Raw genomic sequence first — 18637 nt, forward strand, 5'->3', positions numbered from 1 at the left:
AATCATTTTATTTGTTTTACAATTTAAGTTTTTTTTATTATTATTATTATTTCTCTGTGTAGATTTCTTAAGGTCAGCCAGCCAACCAATTTACTTTAGTCTGGGATGGTTGTCCCGGCTACGATATTAATTGAAATCTTAAATTAAATAATAAAACTTACAAAAAACTTAAAATAAATTCTAATTATATTAGATAAATACTTAAAATTGTGTTTAAATGTAAAGGTTTTTGCTATATAATAAATGGAAGGTTTTATAGAATTTATTTAATATAGATTAGGGTCCTTACACTTTTGTTTCTTTTGGATTTCGATCAGTTATTTATTTATATTAAGGGCCTGGCTCACTAAATGCGAACGAATATTTTCTTTCTTATTTTATATTGAAAACAACAAATAAATTTGAATTTTTTTATTGTTTTCAATATAAAATAAGAAAGAAAATGTTCGTTCGCATTTAGTGAGCCAGGCCCTAAGTGATTTCTTTTGAAATAGTTGGCATTACTGTTAAAATATCATCCCTGTTTTCTGTCTGTCTCTCTCTCTCTAAAACACGGTGTTGCCAATTAGTCCCATTCATATGTACAGTATTGTATTTTTAACAGCAGAAAAGGTTTTATATCGCTTGTTTGTTACAAATTTATGAATGAAACTACTTAAAACTCCTTATTATAATAAAAATAATAATATTTAAATAACAGATTTGTTATTTTTATATTTTCAAATACAAAAATCAACAAAATTAGCCAGCATTTATTAAACATAGTGGACGATGCCATAATTGAAACAATTTTAATAATAACACAAAGGAAAAATACAATTTATCACAAATTCTTTATTAAAAACTGTAATTTTATTGTTTTGCATATTTAAGATTTCAATATTAATTGTAATCTTAAATTAAATTATAAAACTTTTACAAAATTAATACAATTTTTAAAGATATTATGAAAATTATCAAAATTTTATTTAAATTTATTGATTTTGGCTGTATATTAACTTAAATGTTTGATAAATTGTAGTAAACAAAACAATAGTGTCACTATACTTGTGTGTCTTACAATTTTGATTGGTTGTTGTCTAGTTTTTTATTTATATTAAGCGTTTTATGTTGAAATAATTGGCATTACTGTTAAAATATCATCCCTGGTTTCTCTCTCTGTCTCTCTCAAAAACACAGAGTTGCCAATTAGTTTAATTCATGTGTACAGTGTTGCATACATTAACAGCAGAAAAAGTCTTATTTCCCAGTTTATATTCAAAATTAATACAAATTTATAAAAAAACTGCTTTAAATTCCTTTTATATATAAATAATAATATATATTAATAGAACTGTTAATTTTTTCTATTTTGAATTAGAAAAATCTACAAAATTAACCATATTTTATAAAACATAGTGGAAGGTACAATAATTCAGAAAATTTTATGTTTTAAAAATCTAATGATATTATGAACCAAGGTAATTACAAGTATAACATTTTTTTTTTGTTTATGTTGGCAGGAGCTGTCAAATCTGCCTATTGATTTTGTTGCTCTTATGTTTTTGTAGTATTTGCCGCAATGAACACTATAATCAGCTGATCGTTTGAACACACCTTGTTCTGAACGTAATTCAAAAGTAATTAAATTGGCATTCTCTCAAATTAACTTAAATTGTATTGAAATTCCTTGATTTTTGTGCTTTTTGCTCTATATAAACTTGAATTTGTCATAAATTTTGTAAAAAAAAATCGATACAGACCATTACAGACCTTGTTCTGAACCTAATTCAAAATTTATTTAATTGGCATTCTCTCAAATGAACTTAAAGTGTATTGAAATTCCTTGATTTTTGTGCTTTTTGCTCTATATAAACTTAAATTTGTCATAAATTTTGTAAAAAAAATTCGATACAGACCTTTCTTCTGTTCATTCTTTAAGTTTCAATTAGTTTTCGCATCTAATTTGTTTATATTAAGCGTTTTCTTTCGTAATAATTGAAATTACTGTTAAAATTACATCCCTGGTTTCTCTCTCTGTCTCTCTCTCTAAATCACAGTGTTGCCAATTAGTTTAATTCATATGTACAGTGTTGTATACATTAACAGCAGAAAAGCTTTTATATCGCTTTTTATATTAAAAGTTAATACAAATTTAGGAAAGAAGCTGCTTAAAACTTCTCATTATAAAAAGATAATAATATTTAAATAATAATCTGTTAATTTTTTATATTTTTAAATAGAAAATTCCAAAAAAATTAGCCAAAATTAAGAAAAAAATAGTGGAAGGGTCTATAATTCAAAAAATTGTATCCATAGATCTGCTGAGTTTCTAGATTTTTAAATAAAAAATCAATAAAATTAACAAAAATTCTTTATTAAAAAGTGTGATTTTATTGTTTTAAACATTCGGTAAAAGATAATTTCAATTTTTTTTAAGCATTTTTCAGAAGAACTCTACCATTTTCATTCCAAAGTTATAAGATTTCAATCTTGCTCTTTTCGAAATCATATCTTTCCCAAAATTTTTCAAATGTTAAAGAGAATATTGCAGCATATCAATTCATTAATAGGAAATTTGTTGTTTCTTATTTATTCCTATTAGCTTTACTTCCCCCAAAATATTATGTGTCTTTCTTAGGTGCAGTGCAGCTCGTTGTAATGCGCTGTAAATTTGACGTGCTGAGAGTGCATTAAACCTGACAAATTGTTTATATTTTATTTTTTTCTATACTTTTATTTAACAATCCATTTATTGAAAAATACAATATTTATTTTAGTCTTACAACAACTCAACATTTATTTTCCGGTCGTTCAAAGTATCATAAACTACAAAAAAATCTCTGACTAATTAAAACAGTTGGCTGGCAAGAATAGTATTAAATAATATAAATCTTTTTATAGAAAATCATTAAAGAAGCCGAACAATTTGTCAATGTAGTAAAAATATTTATTAATTATAAATTTTTCAAAAATTGTTTATGTCAGGAGATGGCAGTTTAAATTAAAGTATATGAATTACTTACAGCACGAATTTTTATTTCTTAGGCTTAGGCTTTCAATTTAAATTTGCGTTTAAAAATTTAAACTTTCGAAAAAGCACTGCAATGTTGACAGTTCGATAAGGATGCATCACTGCTGTATTATTATTTAGACGATTTGGCAGCACTGCTTTACGTCAAACGGCTTTTAATACAAATAGTTGGCAGTAATGCCACGTATCAGTGAAGCCACTGCATCATTTTTTACATGAAAAATAATGCAAATTTCTGTTTAGAAATACCAATGATTTCTAAATTGTGTTACTTTCATCACTCACCTCTACGTCATAACATTTAAACAGGTGACAACTCGAGAACACTTTAATTTTTTTATGAATAGTTTTTTTTTATCTAACTAAAAATTTACTTTTTTTAAATAAAACAAATAAAGCAAATACTACAAAATATTATTTGTTTATTTCATAGCTGTAAATTGTGAATATTTTTATTCAAAATATTTCCAAAAGCTTAATTATTTTTGAATTTTAGTTACATTTAAAAAAATAAATTTATATTGAAATCATTCTATATTATTCAAAATAGGATATTAATTAATATATATCTATTTAGAATATAAAGCATTAAATATTATTTGATTTCAATAGAATACGATATTAAATAAATTATACTTAAAAGTTTTTAATAAACATTTATAAAATTATACTAATAGTATTTGTATTTTAGTAACAATAAGTTGTATTTTATTTATTATATAATGAATAGATTTTAAAATATTCTAATCAATATGAAAACATGTAATTATTTTCAAATTATATTTTTATAGTAAAAATGAAATATTAATTTAGTTTATTCAACTAGTTATGAATAAAATATTATTTTACTTATTCGAAAATTTGTTGATAGATTTTATTCAAAGCAATTTTCTTTGAATAATTTTATTTCTCCAAAAAAAAGAAAAATATTTAAATATTCAACAAAAAATTTTATAATACTTTTTTATTCATAGAAATTTTCTTTGAATAATTTTATTTGTGAAAATAAAATCAAATATTTTAACAACAAATTTTTGAACAATTTTATAAAAAAATATTTTTGTTTGTGAAAATGAGCTCGGACGATAAAGATTTTTCTTCCGAGGATTATGAAAAAGATCCTTCGTTTGCTATAAATAAACAAAAACAACTTTCAAAAATAATTCAACGATATTTTGAACGTCTAATTTCACTTGCAGGGTTATTAAATAGCCTTAGGAGGAATGCCATGTAAGACGATCATTTTGAACAACTAGTTACTTTAAAAACTGTTTTTAAAAATAATTCATTTTCTTCTTCACAATTTAAATTAATAATAAACCTCAAATTGAAACCATTAATCTGTGTCCATATTCTAGTGATAATCAATGATTAATTAGTAGTTTTTAAAAATAGAATATTAGATATCAGAGAAACAATTGGTCAATTCACAAGGTCTCTTATCATGTCATATTGTCATAATGTCCTAATATTTCACAATGGTTTTTATTGTTTTTCAAGTAAAAAGTGTCCTAAAATAATAGTACTCTGTATGCTATGTTTATTGTGTTATCGTAACCAACCAGTAGAGAGACCTTCGCCGAATGCCTAAGTGTCGGTTAAGCCGAGTTGCCGAGTCGAGATATATTAAGACATTATGACAATATGACTGATAAGAGACCTTATGAATTGACCAAATATCTAAGAAAAAACAAGTTGAATCTGAAAAAAATTTGTAATTCGTTTCGAAAATAACTTTTTCAACTCAGAATGCAATCAGAAGACATTTTACATCAGTATTATTGTGAAATAAAAATATTCTTTAACATTTATTAGAATTATTTCTATTCTGTAATTTTTGGAAAAATAAATTTATTTGTTTCAAATTTGTGAGAAATAAAAATATTTCTAAAGTTTTACTAGAATTATTTCTATTCAATCATTTTTTGTTTGAATAATTTTAGTTTTTTGTGTTTTGTTTGAATAAATATTCCAAAGAAATTAGTTGATTTTATTTGTATCTAAATGAAATAAATTTAAATTTTATTCAACTTTGTTTTATTTGAATATATAAAATTTTACTATTTTCTAAAAAAATATCAATATAATTTAATTAAACTAATATAAAATGATTTTATTTATTATTTATTTGGTTTTAAAAGATATAAATATGCATAAATTTAACTGTAAATATTATTAATAAATTAGAGAAATACTTTAATTAACTAATAAATAATTTGGAAAATAAATATTTATAATTGGAAACAAAAGCTAAAATAATATAAAAAATATTTATATTTTGTATTTTATTCACAAGTTACAGCTATGGTTTATTTATTAAATTTAACAAGACAGAAACAAAAAAACCTTAAACTATAAACACACAGAAATAAACTTAAATAAAATTGATAATATTTAAACAAATTCTTATTAGATAACAGTTAAGTTATTAAATAAAATCTACAACTATTGAAAATAACATACACACTTCAACTCTTTAAGCACTCTCCAAAAACCTTGTCTACGTCAAAAATGACACTAAAAATAAGAATCTTGGCAACAAAATTAATTTATTATAAGGAAGTGGGAAAATTAAACAAATGTAAGAAAAGGAAACTTAATTTAAATGAATTCAAAAATTAATGATTTAAAAATGAAGAATTTACAATAGATGGCGTAACTTTAGTAGGCGTTTTATGTTTTTTTTAGGTCATATACCCAATTTATTTCTGATAATTAAATTCATTTTTGGATTATAAATACATTTCAATTAATATTTTTTAAATATCAATTTGAGCAGCAAAATTTTACAGCTCACTGCTCACATATTAAATTTTGCTCTTTAAGGGGGTTAATTAAAACACTTAAAAAAACACATTTTAAATAATTTAAATAAATAAACAATAAATATATTTTTGTATTTATTCTTAGATTTCCATATAAAAGAATATATAACAAATAAAACCAAGAAACTATAAATGTTGCCATTTATTTAATTTACCTTGAAATACTTATAATACATTTTCATATTTAGTAGTTTTTCTTAAGTAAATGACAAGATGTTTTTAATTGCCATGCCTCTATTTAGACAGGCAATAAATTAAAATTTGCATAATTTTTAATTAGAAATGTAGAATAATCTTAAAATATTCTTTTGTTTCCGCAGCATGCTTATGAAATTAAAAAAAAAAAAACATTAAATTATTTAAATTTAGGGCTTTTCTTTATATATTAATTGAATTTGTTTATAAATTGTGTTAAACATAACAATAGTTTCTTTATACTTTTGTTTCTTACAATTTTTATTATTTTTTGTGAGTAAAGAGTCTTCCAATTAGGACTTCCGAACATTGACAGTAGATAGCGGCCATATTGCTATGTCTGTCAAATTAGCTATCATTTATTCAGTTTGTTTTGTGAAATCACCATGTACGAATATAGAGTTCAACAACATGTGCAAATGTTAAAATTGATTTGTTTTTTATTTTAAACAATTTTAAAGATAGGAAGCCCTTAATGAAGAACCCTTTTTAAGCGTGTTCTTTAAATAATAATTGCCATTACTGTTGAAATGCCATCCCTGGTTTCACTCTCTCTCTCCCTCTCTAAAACACATGTTGCCAATTATTTCAATTCATATGTTCAGTGTTGCATACATTAACAGCAGAAAAACTCTTAATTCGCAGTTTATATTCAAAATTGTTAAAAATTTATAAAAGAAGCTGCTTTAAACTCATTTCTATAATAAAAATAATAAGCTATTTTAATAGATCTGTTAATTAGCTAAATATATAAAACTTAATGGAAAGAACAATAATTCAGACACTTACAATTATATCTATGAAGGAATGCAAGCTAATGAAAGAAAGCAAGACAAAGCATTCCTTTAAATATTCCCTATGTTTATGTTTAACAGAAGTTTCTTTACAAGTAGGTTAGAAAATATAATCCTTAGCTTTCTTATTGAATTTTTTGAATATTTTTCAGAAGAATTATACAATTTCCAATTTCAACATTTTGAAGTCATAGTATTTCTTAAAATTGTTTATATATTAAACAAAATATAGAGCCTCCTGCCAATGTTCCATACAATTTTAATTAGTTTTTGTATATTATTTATTTATATTAAGCAGTTTCATTAAAAAATAATTGGCATTACTGTTAAAATGAAAATCCCTGGTTTCACTCTCTCTCTCTCTAAAACACAGGGTTGCCAATTAGTTTAATTCATATCTACAGTGTTGCATACATTAACAGCAGAAGATTTCTTATTTCCCACTTTATATTAAAAATTAATTCAAAGTTATAAAAGAAACTGCTTTAAATTCCTTTTATAATACAAATAATAATATATATTAATAGATCTACAAAATTAGCAAAATTTTATAAAACATAGTGGAAGATAAAATAATTCATACAATTTTATATTTTAAATATCTAATTATATTATGAACTTAATTAAAATTTTATTTAATTGGCATTATTCTCTCAAATTAACTTATATTTTATTCAAATTCCTTGATTTTATGGCTCTATGCTCAATACTAACTTATATTTGTCATAAATTGTGTAAACAAAAATCGATACAGTATCTTCATCTTTTCCTCCTGGTATAAATCAAGATCAGCGAAACAGCTTGCATTTTTATAATTTCTTTGGTGTTGATAGCTCTCATAATTATAAGCACAAAAACGTTAATATTTTTCCCTGCTCTCTCTTAGTTTAAGAGTTATATGAATTTAAAGTCAATACATATAATAGTACATTTCTCATATATTCGGAAAACAAACTGATCGTTATGGGTATCATTGAATAGTGCTTCACAATACCTTTAATATGATATATAATATGGTACAGTTTATTAATATTGTGAACCAAAAATTCCTTTTTGATTTTATATGACAGTACTTCAGAAAATTTTGATATACAGAAAAAGTGATTTTAGCGAAGCCGGTGTTCGATACACCCCAGAGTTAAAAGTCCCTTCACCCGGCCGAAGGCCGGCAATACAGAAAATGTGAATATTAACAGAAAAAAAATTATGAAAATATAAACTGTTACGCGGATCTTGATTTGTTCCTTCCTCCTCTAAGTTTCGATTAGTTTTCGCATCTTAATTGTTTATATGAAACGGTTTCTTTCGTAGTAATTGGCATTACTATTAAAATACCATCCCTGGTTTGTCTCTCTCTCTAAAACACAGAGTTGCCAATTAGTCCCATTCATATGTTCAGTGTTGCATACATTAACAGCAGAAAAACTCTTATTTCGCAGTTTATATTCAAAATTGATACAAATTAATGAAAGAAGCTGTTTAAACTCATTTCTATAATAAAAACAAGTAAAAGAGCTATATTCGGCTGTGCCTAATCTTATATACCCTTCACCAAATTATAATTCAAAATACAAATTTTAAATATTTTTAGGTAAACAAAATTTATTTTTTTCTTTCAAAGTTGTGTTATTCGTTTTTTGGAAAAAAAATTTTCTAATTGTTATTTTAAAATTTTTTAGATTTAAATTTTTTTTTTTAAATTTAAAAAAAATTTTTTTTTGTTTTTAATTTTTTTGGTGAAAAAAAAATTCGGGTTAAAAAATATTTTCCGATTTTGACCCATTGTAGGTCCAACTTACTATGGTCTTATATACGTCGTTGCAAAGGTCATTGAAATATCTATCATTAGATGTCCATATTGTCTATATTAATGACTTAGTAATCCAGATATACGTCAAAAATAGGTCAAAAATCGAGGTTGTCCTGGTTTTTTCTTCATATCTCAGCCATTTGTGGACCGATTTTGCTAATTTTAAATATAAACCTTCTCGAAAGCATGTCTGCCAGAATTATTGAAGATTTGAGTACCGAAGATATCTGGGATCTTCAGAAAATTGATTTCAACAGACAGACGGACATAGCTTAATCGACTCCGCTATCTATAAGGATCCACAATATATATACTTTATAGGGTCGGAAAATTATATTGTGGAAATTACAAACGGAATGACAAACTTATATATACCCTTCTCACGAAGGTGAATGGTGTAATAATAAAATATTTTAATATATCTGTTAATTTTTTATATTTTAAAATAAAAGAATCTACAAAATTAGCCAAATTTTATTTAATTGTCATTATTCTCTCAAATGAACTTAAATTGTATTAAAAATTCTTTGATTTTAGGGCTTTTTGCTCAATACTAACTTATATTTATCATAAATTGTGTACAAAAATTCGATACAGTCCCTTCATATTTTCCTCCTTTAACTTTCGATTAGTTTTCGCATCTTATTTGTTTGTATCAAGCGTTTTCTTTCGTAATAATTGACATTACTGTTAAAATGCCAACCCTGGTTTGTCTCCCTCTCTGAACCACAGTGTTGCCAATTATTTCATATTATGTTCAGTGTTGCATACATTAAGAGCAGAAAAACTCTTATTTCCCAGTTTATATAAAAAATTAATACAAATTAAGGAAAGAAACGGCTTTAAACTTTACTAAAATATTAGGCAATAAACAATTAGCTTAGAAGAAATACAATTTATTCAAAACAGACCTTTAAAAATTTACTAGTTTTATGTTAGACAAAAGAGCTTTCACAATCATTTTAATATTTAACTTTATTTCTATATTTTTTGAAAATTTTTGAGAGAAATTATACAATTTCAAACCTATTCTTTTCGAAATCATTGAATTTCTTAAAATTTACTATATATTAAACACAAATTTGGAGACTGTTGCCAATATTATAGAACATATTTCATAAAAAGTAAAGAATTTAAAAATTATTTTATTCTTGTATTTTACTGTTCAGAGGAAATTTCCTAACACGTGCATTTATTTTGCAGAATTCTCTGCGTAAAATATTATAATAAACAAAAGCTTTAAAATCATCATGACTTGAAGTAATTTCTTATTGTTTTTTAATAAAAATAATTAAATATAAATAAAACATTACGATATTTAAAACTTCAATATTTGTTCAATTCTTAAACACTAACAAAAAATATATTATAAAAAGCTCTTAACACAACCCAGTATGCAACATTTCGAGTCAGTTCTTTTTATCGAACTTATTTCGAATTAAAATCGAAAATATGAATTTATTATGATGCTCATATATTTAATCGAAATCGAATCATTTTAGAACATTTTTAATACCGAAAAAGGTATAGTATATCGATAAAAATTAGAATCAGAATAATAAACGATTTTCGACTCTTTATCGCTCTGCACTCTACCTAGGAAAACACGCACATTCTCGACATTATATCGAAGTCGATATCGATAAAATTTTACGAAAAAATGATTCATTTTCGATATAACTTCGAATCATTTTGCATACTGGGAATTGTTTAAACAAAGTTATTTATTTTATTTAACATATTAAATGAAAAAGTTGTTTTAAATTTCTTTAAATGTTTTTGTAACTGACGGAAGTATAAGTTGTATTAAATTAAACGCCCTCTTACGTTAAATATGATAAAGAAAAAAGCTTAAAAAAGCTTTATTTAACTAAGAATTCTCTTAAAGTGGAAAGCTTTAGCTATTTTGTGCTCTAATATATTCTCTTTGCTGTTTTTAATACAGTGTCAACAAAATGTAATTAAACACTTGGAAAAGTATAGAAAATATAAATACAAAGGCTGTGTTAAAACAAAATACAAATTATTTTTTTTAAAATTAAAAAAAAAGAAACTAAACTATACAAACACCTACTAGTATTTAAAATATTAATTTAAAAAAAAATAAATAAAAATGTCGGCGGTTAAACGTTGGATTATACGCCATGCTCACTCATCATCGTCCTCTTCGTCGTCCTCGAAAAACCAGCGTGGCCGCAGTCAATCCTTAGATGTACAAGCTTTGGAACGCAGTGGCATACGTACAATAATGCAAAGTGTAAATGACGTTTTATATTCTTTATATTAAAATATTTTTCATAATATTTATTTTATTTTTTTTAAATTCTTTTAATTACAGCGTGCAGCGGCGCATCAACAACAGCTGGCAGTACAAAGTAAGTACTTTTTCAATTCAATTACATACTTTTAAATTTTATTTTATTAAAAAAACCATGTGCAAGTACCAAGTTTATTTTTTACTATTAGTTGTTTTACAGCAAAAAATAATGAGAGATGAAAAAGTTTAAAAAACTTTTCATACAAAAGTTTGTCTCTATACATTTTTTCTTTTGACTTCCAAAATGTAATAGTTTAAGTTTTAATATAAAATTACAAATATTTTTGTTTAATAACAAAAGCAATATTAATCTAAAATTTTTTTACAGCTTTATTTTAAGATTAATCATAAACAATTTTTAAATTTATAAAAAAAAATTTAAAACAAAATTTCCATAGAAAATTTGTTTTATAAACTTTAAAACTCTTTAAATATTATAAAAACTATTCTTATAATGTTTAATAATTTAAAAAATTAATTTATTTAGCAAAAATAACTTTATTACTTTAATTTTATTATAATATTTTGTTCAGTGTACTTGGTTATGTTTACATTCCACCAAAGAACAGCTATTTCTCATTTTCCCTTACCCCTCTTTCTCGCTCTCTTTCTCAGTCGTTGTTTTTATTGTTTTGCTAAAAACACTTGTTCGCCATATTTATTCTACTTGTTTTTTCTTGCCTATAACATTTTCAACACATTCCTCGTATAAAATCTCAATAAAAATTAGTAATAATTCTAATATTTATGACACAAGATGGCGCTTAACAATATAAAAACAAGATTGTTGACAATAACAGCTGAGAGTGGGCAGCTTTAAAGCAATCAACATGAACATAAATTGTACAAAGGAAATGTCAACAAAATGTTTAAAGTGAGACGATTTGTAGTGAGTGAATTTTTACAAGACTTATTAAAATTACAAACACAAAATAAATGAAAACAAAACAAACAATTAAACGTGATCGTTTATGTAATTTTTGTAAATTTGCGTACTTATTTGTTTATTTTATTGTGATAAACACAGTAGCCACAATTCTGTGTTTATTTTTATTTGTTTGTAATTATTTATAAATTTCTAATTTGTTTGTTCTTTTTTTTTTGTCTATAATAATAATAATGTAAATGGCAATATTAGTTTTGTTTAGTTTAATTAAGTGTTATAAATATTTATCTAGTGTATGGTGTGGCAATAGAGGGCTTAAATATTGAGCTATATATTAAAATAATATTTAAAAAAAAGGTTAATTAACAAAATTTCTTTAATGCGGCTCCTACAAATTACATAGATATGAATCAATTGGCTCCAGTAATATGGCAATTTCGTTGCCTATTGAAATTTTTTATTTTTCTCTCGCTCTGCAAACTAGTCATTGATAAGTGGTGGTAGAACATACGGTACGATATAACATTTTTATACCCTACATTACCATAGTGGGGAGGGTATTATGCGTTTGTGCAGATGTAAACGATGTCCGTCCGTCCGTCTGGTCGGCTGGCTGTCCATGTAAACCTTGTGCGCAGAGTACAGGTCGCAATTTTGAAGATATTTCGATGAAATTTTTTACATATTATTTTTTCGGCTCAAGGACCAAGCCTATTGAAACTGGCTGAAATCGGTCATAGCCCCCATACAAATGTCCTCCCGAAATTGGACTTTATCGGTCATTAATGTTTAATTTATATATGTAACTCCACAAAATCCGCTTCAAATAAGTTTTATATATACAAAATTCATGTCACCAAATTTTGTTACGATCGGTCCATAATTAGTCATAGCTCCCATATAGACCCGTTTCCGAAAATCACTTTAACGTGAATAAATCGCTTAAAAATGTTGGTATACACACAAAATAAATCTCACGACCTAATTTCATGGTGATCGGTCCATAATTGGTCATAGCCCCCATATAAGGCCCACTTCCGAAACTCACTCAAAAATATAAATTATTGAAATTTTAAAAGAAAAATGTTTTTGCTCTTTTACTTAGTGTAGGGTATTATTTGGTCGGGCTTGACCGACCATACTTTCTTACTTGTTTACAACTGTCAGTTGTTGCATAACTATAACTGCTGGCTCACACATGTCAAGTTTACTTGCGCAATTCTTGTGTTTGATGATGAAAGAGGAGATTGAAACTATTTTTCATCCTCTCTCTTCTATAAACTAAAGATTTGCTCATGTAAACTTGACGTGTTAGAACCAGCATTAATAATCTGTGGGCGGCTCTGCTCATACTGCCGGTTTATGTATTTACTGCCTAAAATCCCAGGTTAGCATCACTGTTAGCAGAATGTGAATTAAACCAAAGTTGCCATATTTTAAATTTTAGCCAATAACATTGCTTTGGAGCAGAGTTGGATAATTTGATATGTAAACTTTTAAAATAAAGAAAAGTTTCTGATTTTTTTAACGAAATGGAGAATTTTAATTAATAATTTACAAATTTTAGAAAAATAAAAATTGTAGTTATATTTCATGTGATTAATTTCTATTTTATAAATAACTTTCAATGAAAATGTTTAAAAAAAAAAAATATCCAAATGAGCAGCAGGATTTTACAGCTTAAAGGCGTTTCATTAAATATAATGAAAAAATTTACATAATTGGTAAATTCATAAGGTTTCTTATCATGTCATATTGTCCTAATGTCCTAATATTTCACAATGGTTTTTATTGTTTTTCAAGCAAAAAATGCCCTAAAATAATACTACTTTGTATGCTATGTTTATTGTGATATCGTAACCAATCAGCAGAGACATGCGCCGAATGCCTAAGTGTCGGTTAAGTCGAGCTGCCGAGTCGTGATATATTAGGACATTATGACAATATGACTGATAAGACACCTTGTGAATTGACCAAATATAAATAATAGTATTATAGTATGTATAATATAGTTTAACTATATTTTGATTTCCTTATAATTAATAATATTTAAATAATTACAAAGAATAGCTAAACACAATTTCAAATAATATAAATAAATAAAAAATACATATTCTTATAAACTTAATATAATTATATTTAAATTTCCTTTTAATTTATGTATATTATTTAAAAAAATACCAAGAATAACTAAAATTTCAAAATAACAAACATAAATTTTTACATTTTTTTAATTTAGCTTGAATTACACGTCATGTTTTTGCATTATTTTGTATTTTTCTTATGAACATGACAAGATAATTTAAATTGTCTTGACTAAAAACCCTTTATCATAAATTCTTTTTTTTTCATTTATATTCAAATACTTAGAAAATAATAAAAATTATTAAAAATCTTTGTTAAATAAACCATAAAATCCTTAAACTATAAGAATAATTTAAAATTACATGTCTAAATTGTAAAATGCAGCAATGAAATTATATTCAGTGGCATCCCCTCCCTCTCACTTACTTAAATGGCGGCTTTAAAAGGTAAACAGAAAAAAAACAGCTGTTTGTTTTTATTTCTTTATGTTCCTCCTATACGTATGAGTAATTTGTTACACATACGCTCTATTGAGAGAAACAGCTGTTTTTGTTTGGTGAATTGTTCAATTGCCATGTTAGCAACTTATATTATCTGTCTACCCCTTGTAGGGCATTTTTATTGATACGTGGGCGGCTTTTTATTTTGGTTGAGGAGACAGACTATTGGTTCGTGCCTTGTTTAGTGGTAGTTTGCTTTTCAAAACGCAATACTATTTTAATGTTTAAATATCAAGTAAACAAACTAATAAATTTTTAAGAAATTATTTTAGTATTTTTAAAGAAATTAAAGCATTTTTGAATTTTGTTAATGTACGTAGTTAAGTGTCTGACTTAAGAGTGTAAAGAGGCACAGTGGGGCAACTATAATAATAATTAAATTTATAAATAAAATTTTTATACAAACAAATTTATTTTATTAAGAAAATTAGATTATTTTGTGAAATTGCTACAGTTTATTAATGGCCTTAGAAGGAATATTCTTTTAACAATTACAGCGATTTTTTCTATTGCCCAACATTGTATTTCTGTTTATTATTCTAAACCACACAATTTGTATTTAATTAATCTAGAAATTATTTGCTACAAAATTGCCTAAGTGCTATAATAAATTATTAAATATTTTCTTATTAAAATTATGGCAAACGCCTTAGGCGTTAAGATTTTAGTAGCCTCTCTATCATAGCTGTAACTTGTGAATAAAATACAAAATATAAATATTTTTTATATTATTTTAGTTTTTGTTTCCAATTATAAATATTTATTTTCCAAATTATTTATTAGTTAAATAAAGTATTTGTCTAATTTATTAATAATATTTACAGTTAAATTTATGCATATTTATATCTTTTAAAATCAAATAAATTATAAATAAAATCATTTTATATTAGTTTAATTAAATTATAGTGATATTTTTTTAGAAAATAATAAAATTTTATATATTCAAATAAAACAAAGTTGAATAAAATTTAAATTTATTTCATTTAGATACAAATACAATCAATTAATTTCTTTGGAATATTTATTCAAACAAAACACAAAAAACTAAAATTATTCAAACAAAAAATGATTGAATAGAAATAATTCTAATGAAACTTTAGAAATATTTTTATTTCTCACAAATTTGAAACAAATAAATTTATTTTTCCAAAAATTACTGAATAGAAATAATTCTAATAAATGTTAAAGAATATTTTTATTTCACAATAATACTGATGTAAAATGTCTTCTGATTGCATTCTGAGTTGAAAAATTTATTTTCGAAACGAATTACAAATTTGTTTCAGATTTAACTAGTTATACCCTTCAGCTTCGTGAGAAGGGTATATATAAGTTTGTCATTCCGTTTGTAATTTCTACATTTTTCATTTCCGACCCTATAAAGTATATATATTCTGGATCCTTATAGATAGCGGAGTCGATTAAGCCATGTCCGTCTGTCTGTCTGTCTGTCTGTCTGTCCGTCTGTCTGTCTGTTGAAATCAATTTTCTGAAGGCCCCAGATATCTCCGGGATCCAAATCTTCAACAATTCTGTCAGACATACTTTCGAGAATTTTGCTATTTAAAATCAGCAAAATCCGTCTATAAATAACGGAGATATGAGCAAAAATCCGAGACAACCTCTGAAAATTTCATCAAAAAACACAATGTATTGCATGCTTTGACAAAAAAAACAACAAAACGTATGCTTGGATGTGCAAGCTATGCGTATTTTGTTTTTTTTGTGTTTTGTTTCTTTTGGCGTTGTTGTTGTTTTTTATACAACTAACCGTTTGTTTGGTTGTGTGGATGTGCAAGCTTTGCGTATTTTGTTTTTTTTTGTGTTTTGTTTCTTTTGGCGTTGTTGTTGTTTTTTATACAATTAAACGTATGTTTGGTTGTGTGTTGGATTTTTTGACAAAAAATCAACAAATCGTATGTTTGAATGTGCATGCTTTGCGTATTTTGTTTTTCTTTTGTGTTTTGTTTCTTTTGGCGTTGTTGTTGTTTTTTATAAAATTAAACGTATGTTTGGATGTGTGTTGGTTTCATTGCCTTGCGTATTTTGTTTTTGTTTTTTCTTTTGGTGTTCTGTTTCGTTTGGCGTTGTTGTTGTTTTTTGTGTTCTTGATAAATTTAGGATGCTGTACGCTGAAAGTGGGCAATGTACATACATACCTATATACTAATTATAAAAAATAATAATGCATCCACAACAAAGGTGAAGGGTATATAAGATTCGGCATAGCCGAATATAGCACTCTTACTTGTTTTTTCTTAGTTTGGGAATGGAAAAATTCAGGGAAATTGGAACCCTAGTTCTCTGATATCTAATATTCTATTTTTAAAAACTTCTACTAAATCATTGATTATCACTGGTTTCAATTTGAGGTTTATTATTAATTTAAATTGTGAAGAACAAAATTCATGAATTATTTTTAAAAACTGTTTTTAAAGTAACTAGTTGTTCAAAATGATCGTCTTACATGGCATTCCTCCTAGGGCTATTTCATAACCCTGCAAGTGAAATTAGACGTTCAAAATATCGCTGAATTATTTTTGAGCATTGTTTTTGTTTATTTATAGCAAACGAAGGATCTTTTTCATAATTATCGTCCGAGCTCATTTTCACAAACAAAAATAATTTTTATAAAATTTTACAAAAATTTGTTGTTAAAATATTTGACTTTATTTTCACAAATAAAATTATTCAAAGAAAATTTCTATGAATAAAAAAGTATTCTAAAATTTTTTGTTGAATATTTAAATATTTTTCTTTTTTTTTGGAGAAATAAAATTATTCAAAGAAAATTGCTTTGAATAAAATCTATCAACAAATTTTCGAATAAGTAAAACAATATTTTATTCATAACTAGTTGAATAAACTAAATTAATATTTAATTTTGACTATAAAAATAGAATTTGAAAATAATTACATGTTTTCATATTGATTAGAATATTTTAAAATCTATTCATTATATAATAAATAAAATACAACTTATTGTTACCAAAATACAAATACTATTAGTATAATTTTATAAATGTTTATTGAAAACTTTTAAGTATAATTTGTTTAATATCGTATTCTATTGAAATCAAATAATATTTAATGCTTTATATTCTAAATAGATATATATTAATTAGTATCCTATTTTGAATAATATAGAATGATTTCAATATAAATTTATCTTTTTAAATATAACTAAAATGCAAAACTAATTAAGTTTTTGGAAATATTTTGAATAAAAATATTCACAATTTACAGCTATGCTCTCTATAAATAATTTATACATTGTTTTAATAATCACTAGAAATTATGACGTTAACTGTGATAGGCCTGGCTGCTGGCATTTTGTTTTTATTATTTTCATTTCATTCCCTTTAACATGAAATTCCCATTCATGTATGGCCACAGAAAAAACAAAGTTATTACCATTTTTTTTCTCGTTTTGTTGATTTTTTTACACAGCCGTTGTGTTTCTGATCAGTGTTTTTTTATTCTTGTTCCTTTAATCCTTTATTCTTGTCTGTGGTTGTTTTTTTGTTAGTTCTCCTGTTGTAAATACTAACCTTGTGTTGACCTTGAAATAAAAATATTGCGCATTGACAAAAATAATATGTGAGAAAGAATTACTTACTCTCATCACACATATTAACAGACAGACTGACAGGCATACACTCAGTTATTACATATAACCAGGCCTGCCAGATTTGCCAATTTTTTTAATTAAAAAATAGCAAAGTGACGATAAGGTGATTTTTGCATAAACAATGCCGATTTTTTAACGAAATTTTATTGAAAACAGAGTCAAGGATGAATATCAGGAATTCCAGCCAAAGAGCACAGAAAAAAATACAAGTTATTGACCTTGGATTTTCCAATTAAATTTAGATAAAATAATTTTTTAATTTTAGGTTTGAGCGTGGTTAAGTTTTAGTTTTTCAAAACGCTTTAATAACGGACAATTAAAAATTTATAAAATGTTTAGAAGATTAATTTTCATATTTGTAAACGTTTTCATATGAAAGTATTGGCTTTGTTCCTGTTTTACAGGAAATATATTTGTATAATTTTATATTTTTTGTTTTGTAAGACCTTTATTTTAGGGTTAATGATTTTAAAAATTAAAATTTTCCAAAAAAAAACCAACTAAATTTGTCTATGAATTTTTGAATTTTAAAAATTTTTTTAAAAAAAGACATAATTTCCTACACTTTGATATAAAATAAG

General features: G+C 24.8%; 1 protein-coding gene across 4 annotated transcripts in view; it reads left to right on the forward strand.

Moving 5' to 3' along the window:
• SNF4Agamma (SNF4/AMP-activated protein kinase gamma subunit) overlaps window positions 1-18637 on the forward strand; it is a 279015-nt gene that overhangs the window by 150003 nt on the left and 110375 nt on the right. For all 4 annotated transcript variants that reach the window (XM_065516510.1, XM_065498054.1, XM_065516351.1 and 1 more), the window contains one exon: window positions 10976-11012. In XM_065516510.1, coding sequence (XP_065372582.1) covers window positions 10976-11012 — 37 coding nt within the window. The remainder of the gene's footprint in view (window positions 1-10975; window positions 11013-18637) is intronic.

The sequence above is a fragment of the Calliphora vicina genome, chromosome 1, assembly GCF_958450345.1.
Source record: "Calliphora vicina chromosome 1, idCalVici1.1, whole genome shotgun sequence".
Taxonomy (NCBI): domain Eukaryota; kingdom Metazoa; phylum Arthropoda; class Insecta; order Diptera; family Calliphoridae; genus Calliphora; species Calliphora vicina.